Source organism: Haplochromis burtoni, unplaced genomic scaffold (genome assembly GCF_018398535.1).
Source record: "Haplochromis burtoni strain Fernald_Lab_line unplaced genomic scaffold, NCSU_Asbu1 Contig_38, whole genome shotgun sequence".
NCBI lineage: Eukaryota > Metazoa > Chordata > Actinopteri > Cichliformes > Cichlidae > Haplochromis > Haplochromis burtoni.
The window spans coordinates 2,702,161-2,725,105 of record NW_024582399.1 but is presented as its reverse complement, the minus strand read 5'-3'; the positions used below and the strand labels follow the sequence as shown (position 1 = coordinate 2,725,105).

The 22,945-nt window shown below is 43.2% G+C and overlaps 1 protein-coding gene across 1 annotated transcript in view; it reads left to right on the top strand.

Annotated features, from left to right (window-relative positions):
- The window catches only part of klf7a (Kruppel-like factor 7a), a 51,647-nt gene that overhangs the window by 18,604 nt on the left and 10,098 nt on the right, over positions 1–22,945 (top strand). The window contains exons 2-3 of the mRNA XM_005920201.3: positions 11,449–12,076; positions 21,709–21,832. Coding sequence (XP_005920263.1) covers positions 11,449–12,076; positions 21,709–21,832 — 752 coding nt within the window. The remainder of the gene's footprint in view (positions 1–11,448; positions 12,077–21,708; positions 21,833–22,945) is intronic.

The window sequence follows — 22,945 nt, the reverse complement described above, 5'->3', positions numbered from 1 at the left end:
TTCACCTTCTGATGGGTAGATTACCTACGCATCATTTAACCAGATGGAGTCACGCAGGCGTAACATTGTATGCATTTGTTTTGCATATGATGCATAAAGGAAACCATTTTCAACTTCAAGAAAGAAGCATATTACTTGTAAACTTTGAGGGAAGTGAAACAAAGCTGCAGACAGTTTAAAGCTGTAGAAAGTAGTAGGTTTAGAAGAACTGCCTAAAAAAGTATTAAACCTGTTTTACTTTAGGTTCACACACATCAATTTATTCTCTGCAGAATAAAAAATACTGACTTGAACAGAATTTTTCATTCTTTTTTATATATATAGTTTTTGCCCTCATAGTTTAGAAGCTTTAGACTGTAAATATGCTCAACTACTAAAGCTGGGATGTTGATTTCAATAACATGATTGTGCTTCGAGTGTTGTAACAGATTTTTCTTTTTCTTTTTTTTTACAGTTTTCTTCTTTTTGTTTGACGCAGTCTCTAATAAAGCCAAAAAATATGTCCAAATAACGGACACGGCATTTTTATTTGCTCCTGTTGCGCAGTCAGCTCAGCATTTCCCTCCATGATGCTTCTCACATGGTCAAAACGGTGTCAATTGGAAGTTCTGAATGTCAGTTTTGATTCATTTTTCAATGAAATGCCCAACTCTACTTACCAGGCAACCTACATATCGCAAATGTCGAGCCCAGCATTTTATGTTACCTTCTTACAGCAGTGAAATTGACTCATTTTGAGGTGTTTAATGGATAGACGGTTGTCATTTGTTTTTCTTTTTGTCCTGAGCGTCCAAAAATTCACTTTAAAGATGAATAAACCCATTTTAGGAAAGGTCATGAAATACAAGATGAAGGGGTTACATGATTTTTAAAATGCCAACAGGTCATAGTGACCCGTTGGCACTTCTAGTGTTAAAGTCACATACGGTAAAGGTTCTGACCGCTTTGAGTGACAGCTGTGGCTGGTTAGCTGTCTGCTACTCCTCACCTCAGCTCATTTTTAAATCACTGAGCCGGACCTCTTGACCTTCTTTGTGGTGTTGGTGCCTTTTGGAGCATTTTTAATGCAATTATTTAACAATAACACGGTTTGCTGTGTGGTTAATTGTGTTAAACATGCAGGAAGTCCATGCTGCAGTTCAGCTCAGTAAAATTCTATTATTTTAATAGAATCAACCGTGCAGTGAATGCCCATAGAATATAAAATGTCTCATGTGTATCTTTTACTTTCCCTTTTGTACTTTAATACATCGCGATCTCATGGCAGTTCCTATACTTCCATATACTCACAACCTGTGATCTACTGATTAAAATTTACTGATTACTTGATTTCAATGTTGTTGTTTTTTCGTATTTCTCAACATTATTTTGTGTCCCTGAACATGATTTTTCCATCATTCTGCTCTCATGTGTCATTTCACCTAATTATGTTGTATATGTGCAGTGACAGTAAATATATCATTATTAAGTCCATGCAGTTTAACCCTAATTAGCAGATGCCTGTCTGTGCATTGCATCCGTGCAGTTTGTAGATGTGCCTTGCGAATTGAGCTTGTCAGCATTAGATAACTCTACCATTCCAACCACTTTAAACCAGCATCCTTACAGAAGTCCAGTGGGTGATGTCACCTTGGCCCTGTTCATTTTTTATATACAGCCTAGACTCGCGCTAGCCACACACCAGCGTGCAACAACTTGAAAGTCCTAACAGGATGGTGGGCAACATGTGTGAACAGTTAGTGGACCTTGTGGTGACATTGTTTTTATCACTTGTATTATTTGTTCATTTATTTATTTCGTTGCCATCCATGTTGTTTTGTTATGGGAAAACAGAGTGGGAGGTCCCCGGTGTCAGGGTGATGGGGATGTGTGCCTTTCTGTTGTGTCGGCTCGGAGAAAGCAGTGGGAAATGTCTTTCTGCTCCATTAGGCAGAGGTCACCAGGTTTTTATGCTCTGAGTGCTCCATCATTGTGGCTTTCCTGCTAGATGAAAGGTGCTTTGAAGATCACACACAAACAGACACGCACACACATAAAGCTCCCATAACTGAGGCTTTACTTACTGTGCTCCAATCTAAAGCAAAATAAACCTTATTCTCTTACTGAGGCAGTCGCTCTGCGAATGTAACCGATGAGCAAACCCTGCTGGATTCGAGGAAAGCGAGTCCAGCAGAGCAGGGATAGAAAAACGGCGCCTATAAACAGCTTCGAGTGGCCATTGTGCCTATTAGTGCGCCCATCCAAACAAAAATTGACTGCATATAAAGGAGGTGTCAGGTTAACAACCAAATGTGCATTATTCCCTCAAACCCTGTCAGCAAATTGTGATTTAACAACTGGCAGTGTCTGTTATCAGCTCGAAGCCCACACTGTGTAAAGCCGCCTCGAGCTGCTGCGTTGCCAGGTTTTGACGGCGGCTCTGATTATTACTGTGAGGCTAATGTCGCCTGATAAGGCAGTGTGTGTAATTAAGCTGTTTCCGTAGTGTGTTATCGAAGCTAGGTGAGGCTCGGCTGCCTGGAGAGATGGAGCTGTTAGTCAGTGAGGAAGAGGAGGACGCCTGTCTCCTGTCTGTGGCATTTAAAGCTTCCTGTCCTTCTCTCCCCTGTTTTTCCTCCCTTACTCCAATCTGCAGCCTTTTATTTCCTTTTTTTGTTGCATACACCACCCTGTACCCCATCTTCAACTTAACCTAAATCAAAACCTGCTCATCTTCCACACACTGAGGCCTGTTTCTTCATCTCTCACTTGTCTGTCATATGTGTCTCGTCTCACCGATTTAACTCGGTTTCTCCTCCTTCAGCTCCTTCTCTTTGTGTCTCTTCTCCCTGCTTCGCTGCTCGGCAGCCCCTGCCGGGCATCGGGAGCTCTAAGATCCCTCCCGGCCAAACACCGCACCCCCTGCTGCTCTCTCCACTGAGAATAACGCAGCAGCATGAGGGCGCTCCGCTATTCAGATCAGCATAGAGGAAAATGAGGCGTTATCTCCCACCTGTCTCCCCCACATCCACCCCCTCCATCCTTCCCCTCCTTCTGGCCCTGTAGGCAGGTTACCCGCTCATATGGGATCTGCCGATGACGCGATGCTTCTCTCCAAGGAGTCTAGAATCTGGGGGCCAGCTTTCTTAAGTGTGCAAGGAGCAAAAACCCTGAAGGGGAGCTTAGTCGGGAGGGCATGCATTTTTGGAGATTTTATGTGTGTGTGTGTATATGGGTGAGATGGGGTTGGCGAGGGGGGCGGGTGAGTATTGCTCAGTGAAGCTATAGATTACCGTCTCTGTCAGCTGCGACGGCCACTGCTGATGAGCTCCTGCATGGTATCATTTGGTATCGATTAGCAAACACACACACACACACAAATGCACAAAAGCTTTTGGCGAGATGGCCGCCGCCTCGGGCTACTGGTCATTTAGCTGTCACCTCAAAGTGATGGTTTGGCCCGGCTCACCAGATCAATGCGAGACACAGACCTTATAACACACTTTGGGCAGGAAAACACACACATAGCGCACAGACACACTCTCAGACATGCTCTCCGAATCGAGTGCCCGCCCAAACTTTTACTTCGATACAAGTGGGAGTTGTGTTTCTGGATTACAGATAACAAGATTTAAAAAAACAAAAAAAACAACTGTCCTAAAATGAAATCCAAAGAAAAAGAAATAAAGGATAAGACAATCTGGTTACTTGGTCGGCTGCAGGCAAGATGTGAAAGCTGATATGATTGTTACCTACCTGTAGGGTAACGCTGTGATTAATTTCTCAGAGGGATTTTAATCACAGCCGATATCGCAGCGTTATTGCATTCACGCCCCGTGAAAAGAGGCCGAGGCCGCCCCATTTTCTGTGACCAATGACATTGTGTGATTTAAACAAAAGCATACAAGAGGCAATAAACAGACTGTCACTTGGATGCGACGCAACAAAAGGCAGAGAGAAGCAAAGCCGTATGTTAATACATGAATGTTACTGGCTTTTAAAATGAGTAATCAAACTCCTGCTACATATGAAAATAGCCAAAACAAATAATCAATGTGTCATGTTGATGACAAAGAGATTTCTTTGGGGGGGGGGGGGTGACAAACAAAAGCGCATTCTGTGCAACCTCTATTTTGTTCTTCTGAAAGCTTCAAAAGTCAGCACGGCTAATGTATGCACCCATCTAAAGACATCACTCACGTCTGTGCTGTAAATATTGTAACAGCTTAGTTTTGTTTAACACAAAAACTGAAAATAGAGGAAAACATATAGACTGTTTTCTATCTAAAGATAAAGATTGCTCTCAATCCAAGAAAAATTAGCCAGGGGAGAAGTACCAATATTTGCAGGTCCTCTAATGCCACTTGAGGCTGGCTGAGTCAGTACTCCTACAGCTCAATAGTAAAGTTGCAGAAAATCCTGTTCATATTTTCCATAGGGATTTTGATTATGAGACATAATGTTGTAACCATCCAAAGTTGGCTCACTGCGGAATCCCAAGTCTGTCTGATATCATCTTTATTTTACCAAAAAACTTGTTTTATCCACAATAACATGGAAAGAACTACTCTACCCACAGTCCAAAACTGAAACAGCAATGTTTCTGATTGATGGAGGTCCCTGTACCACGGAAATGTTTAAACCCTAAATTACAGGTCAGTTTGTGAGTGTGAAACTTCACAAAGCACCTGAGCGGTGATTGCAGTCAGGAACTAAACACTGGGCCATACCTTCTATACACAGACAAACTTTATAATATACTGTAATCTGTTGTTATACAACACTATTATTAATCCTAGAAAAGCAACAGTAGTGGAAAGAATTGGTTGTCATCCATAATGGACATGATACAACTATTGGTTGCTAGGGGAAAATGTGTATTATTGTAGTGGTATGTGGATGTTTCTGACTGTTGTTGGATAAACTGGTTTTTATATTTTTCAGTCTGGGCGGTGTAACACACTTGATCCTGCATTGCCACCATAGTTGTCACACATCCAAAATGATGGACGAGTTAACATCAAGTGGTTAGTGGTCACGTGTCTCTAAATCTCAATAAACAGCCAATTTAACAGTAGAAATTAAAAGCTTGTTACAAGAAGACATTTTGGGTTTTGTTTCTGATTTCTTCTTTCGTAACAGCAACACAGGATCTAAACCTTTCAATTAGTCACCAGCTTTAGGTTACAGTTTTGCTTTTTTGTAACATGAATTCAGACACGAGCAGTGGTAGCCACTAACTGTCTGCTAGGCGTCATGGCAGCTAATTCATGTCACTAAACTGCACCTCTTAACGATATTTGTGGCGTCATCTAACAAAGAATATTGCTATAACAGCCTATCTGAGTCTGTAAGAGGTCTGTTTGTGCATTCACACAATAAGCTAACTAAGCTAGTTAGCCTAAGCTGGTAACTTGGCACGATATCCTCCTAGTTAAACATTGTGGAACATATAAAACTTCAGTACTAATGTTATTCCAGAAACCAGCAAGTCGCATCATAGTGGCTACATAGATCTTTTACATACAGTGCTGCCAGATTGCCTGGTTGTTTACAAATTAGCCTATGCTAAGCTAAATTAACCAGCTGTTTGCTCTAGCTTTTATATTTTCATTTCTTTTCATATAGCTAAAGGCAAAAATCAAAGAAATGCCAAAGTTTTATGTCAGTATAAATATCAAACTGCTATATTAGTTTATCATTACAAATATCTTTGCTTAAGATGTTTTCGTAGCATTAAATTTAAGTTTTGTTTTTGTTTTTTTATGACAGTCAGACTTCACAGTGTGTGAAATCTCTAGCCACTACCGAGACTTTAATTCTCAGGAAAACTAAATATCCATGCAACACTGCAAAGAAGGTGCTGCAGGGAATGATGGGTCATCTCTGAAAAGATGTGACAGCATCCCCCCCACTCTCACAGCCTCAGTGTATTTAACAATAGTTCAGCATCACCCCTCCTGCTCAGGACCTCCTTATAGCCCTGCCCTTTTCAACCCTGCTAGCATCAGCTCTGAATATTATTCATAGCACCTTGTCTCTATCAAGGCATCTGTAAAAACTAAACACGATCATCCTAAAATTAATGAGCCATATCCACCCCATTACATTTATCTGTTTAGTGGTGTTTTGGGCCTTCCTTTAGGGCATTATGCATGCTCGTCTGTTCATATTTATAACCCAGGCTTTTTATTAGCAGCGTAGTGGGGTGCTAACAGTTGGGAGGCAGCATGCGCTTTGATGGTGATGGCAGGCGGCTCAGCGCAGGCCAAATGTGAAGGGAGGTGATGGAGAGAGAGAGGATCAGCTGCCAGGCCAAGGGCCCCCATGGAAGAGGGGAGGAGTGAGAGCGAGACAGGGAGGAGGAGAAATGAGAAAAGTCAAAGTGTGAAGAGTGCAAGTGAGTGAATCGGGCCTGGTTCACAGCTCTCAGCCCACTCGACTTTGTGAAAGGCGTGTGAGTCTTGTGATCAGCGAATATTTATCACACCTGCTGTATTTTAAGCCTCACTAAGCAGAGGTGTGTTGTGCACGTGTGATTTCAGAGTGTGGCTCAGTAAAACAAAAGGCAGCAAAGGAGGAGGAGGAAAGGCAGTTTAGTTCAGTTGATATGAGCTTGATCAAAAAAATTTACATGAAACCAGCTTCATGATATTTTTATTTATATTTTTGTGCCTGAGCTTTGTGACTTTGGAAGCTGAAATGTATTTTCTCGTGGACCGTTAAATAAGATAACTCTTAGATAAATAGGAAATCTCACGAGTAGAAACTCATGCAGCATGGAGAAAAGACGCATGTCTGATGGAAACTTGGTCCATGTGTCGCTGAACCTTTTTAAAATGTTTCTGTGCTAAATGATCTGATAAAAAGGAAGTTCTTTTCAGCATAGACAATCTTTTGTTTCTTGTAAAGGTTATTTTGAGCATTCTGAAGCCACAGCATGAAATTAACCAGAGCTGTGCTCAAATTGCAAACGATGGTGAGAAAAACAAAAAAAATGGCTAGAACAGCCATAGTAATACAAAATTTAATGTAAGAAAACCCTAGAAAACTCACATCATCTCAGTTTTTGAGATGATGATTTTCTTTATTAAGGAATAAAAGTTATCCAAACCTACTTGGCCCTGTGTGAAAAGGTAATTGTCCCTTTACACTAATAACTGGTCGGGCCATACTTGACAGCAAGACCTGCAATCAAGCGTTTGTGATAACTGGCAATGAGTCTTTCAAATCACTGTGCAGGAATTTGGTTCACTCTTCTTTGCAGAATTGGTTTAATTCAGACACTTTGGAGGATTTTCCAGCATGAACGGCCAAAACATTTCAGTCTGAAAAGTCCAGACTTTGACTCGGCCACTCTAAAGCCTTCATTTTTTTTTTTTTTGAGTCATTCTGAGGTGGACTCACTGCTGTGTTTCTGATCATTGTCCTGCTGCATAACCCAAGTGCTCTTGAGGTTCAGGTCATGAACTGATGGTCAGACATCCTCCTTCAGAGCAGAAGTCATGGTTCCATCAATTACAACAAGTCGTCCTGAAGCCACAAAGCAGCCCCATCACACTACCACCACCATGTTTGACTGTTGCTGTGATGTTCTTTTTATGAAATGCTGTTACTTTTATGTCAGATGTAACGGCACTTAAACCTTCCAGAAAGTTCAGCTTTTGTCTCGTCAGTCCACAGAATATTTTCCCAAAAGTCTTGGGAATCATCAAGATGTTTTTGGCAAATGTGAGACGAGCCTTTGTGATCCTTTCTGTCAGCAGAGGTTTTCTCCTTGAACTCTCTCATGGATGCCATTTTTACCCAGTCTCTTTCTTATTGTGGAATCATGAACTCTGACCTTAACTGAGACAAGTGAGGCCTGCAGCTGTAAAAACCCTTAGAAGTGGCTTTGTAACCCTTTTCAGACTGATAGATGTCAATGACTTTGTTTCTCTCCTGTTCTTGAGTTTCTTTAGATCGTGGTGTGTTAGCTTTTTTCCCCCTAATAATGCTAACAACATCTACATACATAATACAAACAAACCTTTTTGTCACTTTTGGAATCCCAAACAATTTATCACCATGTTCATTACCTTGTTCGCTAATTCCTTTTTGGTTTGGTTAGCATGGTGCTGCAATGATTTGCACTTCGCCTTACAATAAGAGGTTTTACTCTCAAGTCCACCGCCTACCTGGGACCTTTTTGTATGGAGTTTGCATGTTATCCCTGGATACTCTGCCTTCTTACAAATGTTCAAAGACATCCATGTTAGGTAATTATTGATTCTAAAGTAGTGTTAGTGGAGACCTGTACAGGGTGTACTAGACCCTCCCGAAGACCTTGAACTAGGTAAAGGAAATTAATCGATAAACTAAATATGATTAAAGATAATATATAAAATTAATTAATTAAATCTGATTGATAATGAACAAAATTCCTCCTAAAGTTGGTCAGTGTATCTTTCTTTTGGAACATCCAGGAGCAAATGCTGCAGATGACTAGTTGATTCAAATCGAGGCTATTTTTAATGTGAAGCAACATTGCTAATGACTACACCACCGTGCATGTAGATCTACTGTGTACAAATGGCATCCACGATTTTTTCTCTTTAAATACAGAATACAACAGAAAAAAGAAAAACAACAAATGAAAAAATACATGGATGTCTGGAGTTGCTGGGAAGTCACCCAACCACCCGCTTGAAGGAGGAGGAGGAGGTAGAGGAGGAGGCGGGGCTGCTGGAACGGCCATTGGATTGTCTCAGCTTATCTTGGCTCGCATGAAGGAATCATCCCGAAAGCCTTTTAGGAAACGGACCCTGGCTTTGTGCAGAGCCAATTGATGCCGACTCTCCAGATCGGCGTTTGTCCAAATGGAGTCGAGGCGGGCCATGAGTGTTCCTTTATCCTGGCTGTTGTGGGATGCTTTGGCTCTTGATTTCACACACACAGATGCCAATTGCACATTCACTTCAGGCCACAACAGCAACGAGCAGTTTATGCACGTGCGTAGGTGTTCACACAAACACCCGTACAAGAGCTGCATGATTACACACACGGTAGCGCAATTATACACACGCGCACTTGCAATAATTACGCGTGCACGCACACACACACACACACGCACACACAAGACACTGGCATAATTACATGTGGCCACATACATACACCCACACCACTTCACAGAGGAACTGCTGATCAACTGCATGACCTTCTCTCTAACAATGTTAATGTCACCACCTGGGGGAGGTTGGAGGGTGGGGGGGTGGGGGGCCTTGATGGAGTGATTGGAGTGAAGAAAGACAGATTCAAAGAAAGAGCCCACGATAAGCTTGTATTGCCCATCACTGCCTCACCTGGGGCCCGCTTTCATCCTCCGTGCAAGGGTTAGCGTCTTCCCATTCTGCGCACATACACCTTATACATGCAGGCATGCACACGCATGCAACGCTGGAGTACACCCCCGGCACCTCGCCGTGGGTCGTATCCGAACATTTATCGTGCGTGAACCCTCCCCTACGTGCTTGCGTGCAAGAGGCCTGTGCCTCGCCCGCTGACAGGATCCTGTTACAGCAAATGTCACACTCCCAAAGAGGATTCACCCCCCCACTGAGAAAATGAAGTCAAGACCTTTGCTCACACTGTGTCACTCTCCCACCTTGTCCCCCCACCATCACTCTCCTTCAGTCTCCTTTTTCCTCCTCTTCTTCTTCTTTTTCTTCTTCACCTTCCTCAGACCCGCTCTCCACTTATCCATTTCTATCCTCTTTTCCGCTCCCTTGAACTATCGCTGCCTCGCACACACTCACCTTGGTTTGCAGTCCTCAGCATTTTGCCGAATAAAGTACCTTTTAACTGGATGGTTTTTAGCGGATAATTAGTCCTCACCTTGGGAAAGGAAGGGACAACAATGCAGGAGGAAAAAAAGAAAAGTAAAAAGAAAAGCAGGTTGATTTTTTTGGGTGGGGGGCAATCGGTGGATGGGCTGAAGGTGTTAGAGGCCATGCTGTAAACAGAGCAGGGTTGCGTTTTTTCTATAGCTCACTGACCGACAGGTGCTTCTCCCGTCACATTTCGACAGCTTCAATATTAAATTCGCTCCCAAAGAGAGAGAGAGAGAACAGCGAGCGGGACGTCTCCCTTCTCGTTCAGCGGAGCCATCAACGGCAAAGACCTCTCAGACGGCGCATGAAAGAACGTCTTTTTTTAAAGCCATCACCAGGTAAAAAACCCCCAGCAAAAACAACATGTAGGCGTACAGTCTAGGGAGGAGACACGGTGCATTATCTTCACTTCTCGCTGTAGATGTGGTCCAGAGCAGTTTTTTAATTTGATGTCAGTATGCAAATACTGTAAGCAGTCAAGAACAAAAAAAAAAACCCAACAACTCCAAATCCCTTTTTGTTCCTGGAAGAAAATGACTTAAAGGAGAAATCCCTCGGCAACACACCCACCCCTCCACCTCACCTTCGAAACAGGAGAAGAAAACGTGCAGTTTTATTTTTAGAAGGTGCAAACAAGGAAAGGGGTGGTGATGGTGGGGTGGGTGCTGCTGTAAGATTGTAAATGTCTCTGATGTGTTCAGTCTGCACAACCTTATTCCTGATAATGGAACTAGCTGCTCTGTCTGTCAGTGCCTATTTACACACAAATGAAGTGGCGAGTTGCACGCGCCCAGTGGAGCTGCTAGCCTCCATCTCAGCTGTCAAAACGGGTTAGTGGCTACAAGCAAAACACAACGATCCCTCGGATCAAACTGTGGCCGGCCATTCAAATGTAATAGCTTCATCCTTGGACATGGAGCGTCTCCTTCCTCCCCCCTACTCCCCAACCCCACCGTCGCACGTTCGCTCTGCCTCCTAGAACCTTGCCGGCTTGTTGGAAAGTAATAGACTTCTCAGGATGCCAGTTCGCACAAATCTGGGATGCAGCCTTTTATTTGCCCTCCGCGGGGAGAGGTGTTTGGAGTAATAGGGATGAAGCGGACCATAACTACAGCTGAATAAATCTTCCTATCTTGGCTCAGTGGAAGCCTGTGTGCACATGGTTTGTCAAAGCTCCATAAAATGTTGTTTGATAGGAGTTCTGTACAGTTTAGGAGTTCTCCTCCTGCTTTCCCCGTTGCCTCCTCTTTTTTCTTTTTTCTCCTCCCGTGCTACAGCGGTTGCAATCAATCAGTGTTTAATCAGCCGTCTTGCTGGAGTTGCCAGGTAATCCTGGCTGTCTTGGTGGCTATCTGTGTTTGTGTGTGTGAGTGTGTGTGTGACAGCTGGCAGAGCTGCTCTGTTGCCTGTGTGGGTGAGTGGATGGCACCATGCAGGTTTTTCTCTGCACAGCATGTAAAGGCATATCGGATGATCTGATGGGCTGTTGAAATTGTCAAGTGGGATTTGAGAGCGAGGGTGTGCAAATGACCGAATGTGTGGATTTGCCTGGGTTAAATCTAAACTGAGTGTTTTTTCTCCCACTTTTTCCCTCCTGTAGACCTGCCTGGAATTGGAGCGCTATCTGCAGACAGAGCCCAAGCGTTTGTCGGAGCTCTTTGACCAAGACTTGGATGGCCTCCTAACTCCAGCCTACATGAAGGAGGATGGAGAGGAGGAGCTGTCAGACACCCTGCTCCCCAGCCTGCCGAGCCTCCCAGAACCACCGAGCCCACCTCCGGTGATCCTTTGCCCTACTCGAAAGAACTTCCCTTCCCCTGGCGCTGTGAGGAGAGACCTCAAACCCAAAGGACAAGGGCTGGAAAATGTAGAGGGCATGGAAGGGGTCCACCAGGCTCAGCTGAGTGCCGTCACCTCCCTGACACCTCCGTCATCGCCAGAACTCGGCCGACACCTCGTCAAACCCAACCAGACGCTGACGGCCTCGGCTGATGGGACACTCACCTTGAAGCTGGTAGCCAGGAAGGTGGGGCTTAGCGCAGCCAGGTTGGTGGCGGGGCACACGCTTCCTGTCCAGGTGAAAGATGAAGATGAGGGGGCTGCATGTGTGATCGGGGTTGGAGAGCTACCAGAAAACAAGAAGAGGATTCACCGCTGCCAATTCAATGGTTGCAGAAAGGTGTACACCAAGAGCTCCCACCTAAAGGCCCATCAGAGGACACATACAGGTAGGAAGTCTTCTTCTTCTTCTCTTTTTATCTGCTCCCTTTAGGGGTCACCCAAGCACATCATATGCCTCCATTTCATTTCTAGCATCCTCCTCCGTCCTTCACTGCATCCACAAATCTTTTTTTTCTTTTGCTCCTGCCTGGCATCTTCATCTTCAGCATCCTTTGTCCAACATATCCATTATCTTCTGCACATGTCCAAACCATCTTATCCTTGAATAAACCTGAACTTTCACTCTGATGTACTAATTTCAAATCTTGTCCATTCTGGTCACTCCCAATATAAATCCTGTCATCTTCAGTTCGGCCTCTGAACCACACTCTCCAAGCCATACATCATAACAGGTCTCACTACCATCCTGTAAACTGTGCCTTTCACTAGTGCTGCTATGCTTCTGACACAAATCACCCCTGACATGCGTTTACTCTCTAGTGAGTCTCTAATCCTGCTGACGGTCCCCTGGACAGCAGGTACGGGCTACAGTCCTTGTCCTCTAGCCTCTGTAAGCTTGGTGCACAGGAGAAGGTTCTTCTTAGAGTCGTCCTCTATCTCGCTGTGGACATCTAGAGCCACAAAAATGACTAGCCAGCCTTCTGGTATGGAAACATGACACAGGAAAGCCTGAGTCTAGCTGGTTAGTAGCGACTGTATTTTCAAAATCAGAGGACAGAAATGTTCCACAAGTAAATACCTTGCAGATGGCATCACTCATACGCAATTGAATACGTAATGCATACATAGCATATAGCTTACACTGCACAGGGCATAATGTCAGATTCCCACTATTAGAACTACTACAGAAGTATTTATAGTCTTATCATACTGTATGTGAAATTGACACACAATATTAAGTTTTCCTTTTCAAATATCTTGTCAATAATGCCAATAAATAGTTACCTTTTAACTCCAATTCTGAATTTGAGCAGAATAGTTGGGGCACTTTTCAGATATGATTTCAGTAAGCCGCTTTCAGCGCGGCAGCTCTGAGGGCGCCTCTACAATCAGAGGTAGCCCCTTCATGCACCTGTAATAAAACTGACTGACGCTCATTGTTGGTGACAGGTTAAAAAGGCTCAATCCTGAAGCTAAATGACCGCTGCACGCCGAGCGAGACACAGACAGACACCGAAGATGAAAGAACAGGATTCAAAGAGTATTTTCTTCTTTTTTTTTTATAGCACACACTCTGACTCTTTTCTTGTCTTTGGATGAGCACTGAGGGGGTTTATTTTTGTGTCCGACCATTTTTCTTCTACCGGTGATGTCTCGAAGCCTCGCCCACTCGGGGAGATGCGTTTAATCTTCCGGTTTATCACAGTCCGTGCTTCCACCCTCCTGGGTTTTCAAATTTTTAGATAACCTCACTTGGAAATACCCAGTGCAAATCCACCTGCTACACATTCTTGGAACAAAATGCACACAAAACGATAAGGAATGTGCAAGAAGCAGCAGCTCTGTAATCACAGAACAGGGTCTGTGCCTTATTGAAATATCAAAAATGAAAGATAAAAATGTGATGATTTGAGAAAAAGGCAAACAATCCCCCAAAAAACCACGACTCTTATCCTCACTCTTTCTGCTTAAGTACTTCTCTGAGCCAAACCAGGGTAGGTCCTCCTTGTCAAGGTTCTTCACATGAAGGAAGGGGGGAGGGTTCAGAAGCTATAACTCTCCCGCTCCTCCATCTCAATCCCAAACCACTCAGACCTCTGTCAGGGAGCTGTCCTCTGTCTGAGTAAGTGCGCAGTGATGGATGGATTGACCTGGATAGGCTGCCATTTCCTCGGTTTATTTCAGGCCTTGCCGTCCTCTATGCGTTCTATAAGTCTAGGTCAGTGTTTCTCAATCTGAAGTTGTCAGATTTTTTTTTCCAGGGTTGGTAATGGGATCATTTTTAAGAACAAGGGAAATATTTTTCAGATGTAACTTTATATTATAATCCCATGAGGCAGGACATGAGGGATAACCATCTCAGCATTTTCTCCAGTGTGTCAGAGATTGCTGTTATTAACTTGCAGCTTATTTAATAATAATAATAAATTTTATTTATGAGCGCCTTTCAAGTCACCCAAGGACACTTTATAATAGGATAAAACACTTAGTAAAACAATGGCAGAATAAAACAAAAGCACAAGATAAAATGAACAAACAGTGGATTCACAGTGAATATACAGATTTGAACAGATGAGTTTTGAGTTGGGATTTAAACTGGGGGAGAACCAATGTTTCTTATTTCTGGGGGCAGAGAGTTCCACAGCCTGGGAGCAGAGCAGCTGAAAGCTCTGCTTCCTATGGTGGTGAGGCGGAAGGAAGGTACAGCAAGCTGGATAGAAGAAGAAGATCTAAGTGAACGGGCAGAACAGGTAGTGGTTAACAGGTCAGAAAGGTAAGGAGGAGCGAGGTTATGAATGGCCTTGAAGGTGAGCAGAAGAAGTTTGAATATTATCCGGAATTTCACAGGGAGCCAGTGAAGTTCCTGAAGAACAGGGGTGATGTGCTGGTAGGAGGGGGTTCTGGTGATAATGCAAGCAGCAGAGTTCTGAACCAGTTGAAGCTTATGGAGGGATTTTTGGGGGAGACCATGCAGAAGAGAATTGCAGTAGTCAATACGGGAGGTAACAAGACTGTGGACAAGACTGTGGACAAGAATGGACGTAGACTGGGTGGAAAGAGAAGGAAGCAATCTTAATGCTGCGTAGATGGAAGTAGGCAGAACGGGTGAGATTATTGATGTGAGATTTATAGGAAAGTGAACTGTCTAGGATGACACCAAGGCTCTTAACCTGAGGAGAAGGGAAAACTGTGGAGTTATCGATGGTGAGTGAGAAATGGCTCGCCTTCAAAAGGTTGGATTTGAGCTCTTCTGTGTGTCTTCTTTTGGTTGGCGAGCTGAGAGCGATGTTATTTTTGTTCGGTCTTTTCTCTTCCCCCCCACACTCCGAGAGAGGCGTTCAGCGGTATAATGAGATGGATATTGACATGTGATAGGTAGCCATATAGCTGTTTCCTTATTTATTTTAACCGCGGGAGGTACAGCGAAGCGCGTCCATCATAGTAAATGAAGTTACAGCGACTCAAATTGGATTGGGCTCCCCCGCCTTCTAAATTTATCCACTGCTTGGTTGACAGATCACCAGAGCTGTCCAGCGAAGACGCTACGTGTGACTTGTTTACCAGCTCTGGCTTGCCTCTTTGAAAAGAAGTCATCATCTGAGTGTGAGAGATGATGAAAACATCACACCCTATGTGTTGGAACAAATTTGCACAGACATGCCATCATTGATTCCCCCAGCGTGGTGTGTCTACAACCCTTGTGATTAGACTCCATGCCAACTGGGCCAGCTATGGGGGACCAGAGCCACCAGTGCTGTCCAGTCACAAAATCCATACAGACAAATCACAAGAAGTCTCAATTAAATGAAACTGAAATTCAGAGAGCTGTGTGGAGTAGTTGATATTAAAATGTATGTGAAGGCTGAACCGACCATAGGAATCTGAACATAGTGATGCTACAACATGATGTAAAAGTCTTGAGCCAACGCTCATTTCTTTATATTTTGTTTCTAAGAATTCAGACTTTCTTCTGATGGTTTAAAGTGCTCTTGAACAACAGTTCTCCAGGTTTTCTTTGGACATTGCCTGGTTTTCCACTCATTTTCCATCCACTCCTTGTACCTGACCATTTTCAGAGGAGAGTTTTTTGTTTGTTAAGCCACTTAAAACTGAACTATGACCCATTAAAACATAAAACAAAGCACTGAACTAAAGAGACAAACCACCGTTGTGTCTACGCACAACACACAGCGTAGCAAAAAAACAATTTTAAATTGTAACTTTAGACTCTTTGTTGTTACTTGACTTGCCTGAAAGTCTAAAAGTAAAATCATACCTGGATCCTGGATAGAAAAACACACAGTGGAGCACTATCAGTCATGGATCGGCCTCCCCAGAGCCTGGACCTCAACATTATTGAAGCAGTGTGGGATCATGTTGACAGAGAACAGAACAAAAGGCAGAAACATCCAAAGAAGAGCTTTGAATGTCCTTCAAGAAGCCTGGAGAACTATTCCTGAAGACGACTTAAAGAAAGCTGCCTAAGAGAGTTCAGACTGTGCTGAAGAATAAAGGTGGTCACACCAAATCATGACTTTCAAGCTCATTAAAATTGTATTTCCATGTATGTTTGCACATGTTTCAATACACTGCTGTGCCATTTCCATAGCAGAATTAAGAATGGCTCAAGACTTTGCACAGTACTGTACCGTAATCTGACATCCATACTATATTTTGTGTTTAACTCGGTTAATTAACAGAGTAAATAGCAGAGGGGGCACCTTTATTTGTCTTGTGATATCTTTGAATTTTGAGATGGAGCATTCCGATCCATAGTTACAGTTTAGGTCCAAACCTCTGGAAACTTGAAAAACAAACCTCCAAAAACAGCGGCTGCATGGCTTACTCATTACCAATGTATTAAGAAACATGTCTTAAGCTGTTTTCCCACATTAACTTCAAACAATTTTAGAAGAATTAGTTTGGGATCATTTTGATCCTTTCTCACACGCAGCACACAGCAGGAAATAGTCTGCCTCGGATGCGTTCACACTGTTGGAAGTACTCCGTGTGGTTTAGGCGATAGAGCTGCTCGGGTACAGCGTGTATAGGAGGCAGGACACATGATGAGCAGTGGATTCATCAAACAGACATTACAAAGACGCTGCACTATGGAGCTGCCTGCTTAAAGACCCCTTTTGGGTAATGTCTAGAAAACTTTGGAGCTGCAGTGTCAATCAGCTGACTGTTTGGGAAGTTGTAGAAGGCTGCAGGAGAAGGAGCTCACCTGTCAATCATCTGTGCTGACGCTGTATAATGTCTGGAGCTAGCTTGGTCCGTCCCCAGTGAATATGTACCTATTTTATGAACCATTTAATAGTTATTAAACCAAGATAACACCCCCATTTTTCACTCTGTTTATATTTATTTATAATGGCACTAAGTTAATATTATGACTTGACCAATCACTTCAACTATAATTGATTTGCCTCTCTTTAACTATTTGTCTAATTGACTAATTGTTGGGAGTGTCTATCATTGCACACCTGAATAGACAAACAGAGAAAAATTAATGTGGCAACCTCTTTTTATCACCCCCCTCTCTACCCTGTAAATTATTAAGAAAAATTTACATTAAAATGATTTAATGACAGTGCCACAACTTCCATATAGCACCATTAAAAACACACTTCCTCCCTTCCCCCATGGAGCCTATCAGTGTCACGTAAGGTGCTTTAACATAAAAGCAGTGAAAAAAGAACATCTGTCTTGTTATTCAAACCGGGAAGGTAGAATGATAAACGGGGAAAATGTCGACTTAAGATGACAAAGGGAGCCACAAAAGCTGAAGAAAGAGGAGAAGAGCGACGTGGAGTGAAACAAAGAGTAGATGAAGACAGAAGACAGGGATGGGGGAGGTACAGTGGAGCGACCCTCTTCAGAAAAAGACAGCAGTGCCACGGGCTCCCCCATTCACTGAGTCATTATCCTGACAAGTTTAAAGATGTCATTACTCAAATCCTCTTTTTCTTAGTTGTTATTTCCATAAATTACTGACGGAGAAAAGGCAACGATTTAATCTGGAATTAGACGGGCTGAGTTGAAATGACAGTGCCCTGTAGAGCTTTTTGTGAATAGGCTTATGGGAGATAAGGAATGGTACAATTAGATTTTGGGTAGGGTAAAACACGAGGACTGTTGGGTTATTCTGCCTTCGCTCTCTCGCTCTTTCTCCTGTTTCTCATCATTTTCCCTCTCTGGCTCTCTCCTCCTCTCATTCTGTCTCGGTCTTTTAGCCAGTACGCTGTCTCTCTCTGCATGTTCGCCTCTCTATCGGGCTCATATGCTGTCACTCTGCTCTTTTGCCACTTTTAGTTTTTTTTAAAAGGGGGTCTAGGTATATGTATATATATTTTTTTATATTCCTGGACTCTAATTTTGTTCTGATTGGCTGCCTTTTGTAAACAGAAAGCTTGAACAACAGTGAGGCGGGGCTTGTGTGCCTGACGTGACCATATTAGGAGTATCAGCTCTAAGTGACATCATACAAAGGAAAAAGTAGAAAAAACTGTCTGAAAAGGAGCATTTAGAGTAGAAACATGATCAGGTAGAAATGGAGGCTAAAAGCTGGACTCCTCATCACTGCCTTTGTTAGCTTTGTGTTAGCATGCTTGTCTTTGCAGATGCTAGCAATGAGCTGAAGTTGTGTTAGGAGTGTAACGCGCTTGCTTCTATCCTGGTTACCATCATGCTCTTGTCCTCTAGTCCAACGTCAGACTTTTTTTTTTTCTTTGTACCCGCCTGGTGTGCAAATAACCGAAGAACCTTTGTAACACAAGTAGTGACATGATTTCAGTAATAACTCTACCATATATTTTTGATGTAAGGCTATCTCTGTTATGATTTATTGTGAGAATGATGGCACCTCATTTGGCCTTTACGACCACAAATTCCTCTTTCCACTCTTATTCTTTTAAAATATTACAATGTGTCTTTGGATATGTGAGAATATTTTTTCAATCAACTACAAAACTAATTTAAAGTGCCTTTAAAAAAAAACCTGCCAGGCACTGTGTTAGAAATGATTAAGCCTTTTATGAAAAAAGGCTTCATCCCATGCTTTCCCATCATCCTCACGTCTCTTACTAACGCACTTCAATTCTCCATTACTTCCTCCATATTTCATCTTTGTCTCTTCCCCTCGCTCATCTCCGAGCCAGCAGTGCTGGTTGCGGGGCTGGCGCCTATAAAGCCGCCTCTCCGAGAGCCTCTGTAATGACCTCTGAGACCCAAATGCCCTGCTTCAGCGTCAGCTAATGGAGGGAATGTAATTAACTTCACCACTGGCACCTGAGAGGCTGGAGAGAACGGGCGCATGGGTGCGTGTGTTTGAGCATTCGGAAGTAACAGATTACGCCTAATGGGATTACGGTGACTCAGGAAACACCCAGTTATCAGATTATGGATGAGAAATATGTGAGCACTCATTTGATTATTTTAAAATAAAAAAGCATTTGTAAAGATGGAGGAAGGAGGGGGTGGAGTATTTTGATTTTATGCATTTCTTCCCTGAAATGAAAAGGGAGAAGTGCCGGTTAATGGTGGATTTTATTAAATCATTCGGAATAAATAATTGTTTTAAAAAGCAGCGCCCAACTGTCCACAATCCTGATTCTTTAAATCATAACAATAATCCACTTAGCTCAATAATCTACATTATACAGGCAAAGTAATCCAAAAGTAACAGAAGGTAATCAGATTATGCTGCTGGGTTCAGGCTAATCCAGTGGATTAGGTTACTGATGGACGTTTAAAACTGTCAATCAGTCGAACTGTATGTTTTTACAAGTAGCATTTCCAGTCCGGTGTCTGTTTGCAGAGGCGAGTGGGTACCTGCTCTACTTCACTGTTTGGGCATCTTGAGAGAGAGCGGAGGAGGGTGGATTTTTTTTCTAAAGGGGGGGGGGATGTTGCTAGGCAACGGAGGCAGTGTATCGTTGGAGGAGTCGGTAGCTGAGTGGTTATGTACTGCTGCAGGCTCTGGTCTCTTAGTGCCCCCCTCCTCCTGCACCACCACTACTACTTCCACCACCATCATCGCCCCCTCAGCCCCGCTCCTCACCCCCGCCTCTTGCCCTGTACAGCTCTACGGCTACCGTCGCTAGGCAACTGCCTCCGTGCTCTGCCAGCGTGCTCAGTAATTGGCCGGTGGCATGGCGGCGTACCGTTGCCAGATCCAGCCAGCTGCACTGCCTCCTCATGTTTCACCACATACCCCCTACCCATCCCACGTCTCTCTTACACATACACTCACACACAGATACACCCCACCCCCCTTGATCCCATTGCTAGGCAACGGATTCAGGCATTTCTGCCTCCCAGGAATTTCATTGGCCAGAGTCGGATGGCCCAAACCTGCAGCTCTGGGATGGAAAGGGACAAGACTAATTTCTGGATTTAGACCAAAAGCACTTTAAACTCTACAGTTTTTTGTTAAAGGGACAGTTCACCGCAAAATCGAGTAGTTTTTTACATATATATATATATACATATATATATGTATATATATATATCGATATAGATATACATATATATATATTTTGCCTCTGTTCTGCAGTCCTATTTATCAATCCAGATTGTTTTAGTCTTGCCCAATTGTGGCGCTATTGTGTGTAACTCCTGATCCTAGAAACAAAAGCGGTCCAGGAGAGCAAAAAAGGGTTAGGTAGTAAATGAGAATAAACCAAATTGACTGATAGACTCAGCAGACTGATATAAACTTACATTTAAACCACAAACAAAACTGATGGCCTAGACAGAGTCATCCTGGTGACTTAAATATCCAAAAGAACTACACTGAATGGAATAAATGGCACAGGTGTACCAGATCCACTGAAATTAGAACACAGGGAGTTGCACCATTTAAGTTCCCTCTTAGCTGATCTGCAATGGAAGCTCGCTGTTGGCAGGGGGGTAATGAAATTAATAAATTATATAAAAATACAAAAAATTGGGGTTTATCTAAATATAAAAATAATGTTAATAAATGTTAATAAGTCATGTATGCAAAGTTTCATTGAGATTGCCCAACCCATTAAGGAGGAGATGGGGATAAATACATATACATATGCAATGGATACGCTCCCATCATTACAGTCAGATCTTCAAATAAAAGCAGGTACGCTACAGCCAAAATCAGCATATAGACATGGTTTATCACTTTAAAAAAATTGAAAAAGAAAGAAAGTACTGATTATTTTAGATCCGGCCTGAAATACGATGTGAATATCTCCCACATTTGGCTCACAGATGTGGCCCCTCCTTACTTTACACAAGCTCTCATTGCAGTTTTGACAGAGCAGTTGATCTATTGATTTTGTCCCTTTGGATAATCGCATTCAATGAATTAAGCCAGTAGTCGTGGTGAAAGCGCTCGAGCAGAGTTGGTCAGCCTCGAGCACCAGTCCAGATGGGATGTGACTGATGCAGGTGACATCTTCGGAGTTGGACGCAGCTGGCGGATTGTGGCCTCCTTGCCATTATGTGTCTGGCCTAATTATCACTACCCCCTCCTTCCCTACCAGCATATCTGCAGCCTCCTTTGCCTTAATCCACTTCTGCAACACTTCTCTCCTACTCTACTTTTCCCTCCCCTGGTCTCATCTCACCTCCTCCTCTCAGTCTCTCATCCACCTTGCCTCTAATCCTCACCCCTCCCTCCCACCCTCCCTCCCTCTCAACCTCTTCTCTCTCAACCCTCCTCTCCTCTTCTGCATGTTCAGCAAGATTGGAGACCAGTGGGAGCTTCTCCATCTCATCCCATTGCTCTCTTTACAGTCCCTAAAAAAGGAAATGGTGACAGGAGGCACAGGGATCTTTATCAGACTGGAAGCTAACATGCACTCACAATATACAGGACACACTCATTAAAATAAAAGCTCTGCCAATATCAAACAGGAAGATAAAGGGTTAGCGGCAAAGAGCTTTTTGCATGGGCGCAGAACAACAAATAAGCGTGTGATTGGTGTATGAGCGATCAAACAGGTGCTCACGTGTGCTTTTTTTTTTTACCCCCTAGGTGAGAAGCCATACAAGTGCTCGTGGGAGGGCTGCGAGTGGCGATTCGCCCGGAGCGACGAGCTGACGAGGCACTACCGCAAACACACCGGCGCCAAGCCTTTTAAGTGCAACCACTGTGACAGGTCTGTCAAAACATGCCTCTCCCTCCTTCTCCGTGTCTTATATGTTTTTCTTCGCTTTTTTATCCGAGCGCTATTTGAAGTACTTCCACAAGCACAGCAGGCTGTGTTTTAACATTGTGTTTGGTGTAGTGAAGACAAGATGCTGGTTACACACCCCGAAATGTGTTTTGGTACTGACCCAGTTTAAAAGTGTGTTGGCAGGATTACTAATGTGCGCTCCAAGACCCAACTCGCTCAGTGTTTGAGCGAGTTGAGCTCAGTGTTTCAGCTCTAGACCCACATTAGGGACGGTGCAGCATATTAATAGTGAATTTACACACATGATGATAGATAGTCTTTATTTGGATTCAGAGCGGGACAGAGGTGTAAAATGAGTTTCATTAGCAATGAAACACCTAACAACCTGGGATATTAATTTAATTTGCAGGGTATTAAGTAAATAAATACTGGCTTTATTATCAGAAACACTGGCAATAAAGAAAAGATAGACACAGCCTTTCAGGGTGAAGCTGGTGCTATAGTCCATTCAATCTGTGCTCTTTTTTTTGCCCAGCAAGGGGTCACTCGTCTGACTGTACAGAAATCTGGCAAATTATCCACATTTCTCATTTCTTACACACTTAGGTTAGGGTCTCGATTGTTAGCTTAGAGTTTTATTTAATACATGATGAAAATGTACTTAAAGGTACATAAGGATATCCCGGGTAAAACTTGAGTCTTCAAGTGTGGACCTCACTGACCATCGGGTGATGTCATGGCTATCTTTTATTTACAGTCATTAATCTCAACAGTCACTGACTTTAGTTTAAACAGTGGAAATTGGTTGAATTTGTAGATTTTTAGACATTTACAGGAGGGAAATGTATTTGGGGAATTGTTGAAGCCACCATAACCCTAAATACAGGTGTAAGTGTGTGTGTGGGTTACTGGAAATAAAGCCCCAGGCTGGCCCAGTGATTGGGCAGGCTTTCCGGTGAACTCGATAATCCCTGTCACCTGAAAAGTCCTTGTGCAGAGCAAGCTGAGCATCTGAGAAGTTTACCACACAAAAACAAAAACAACTAATGAATTTAAAAAAATTTTGTTAATTAACTTTAACTAACAGCTATTTTA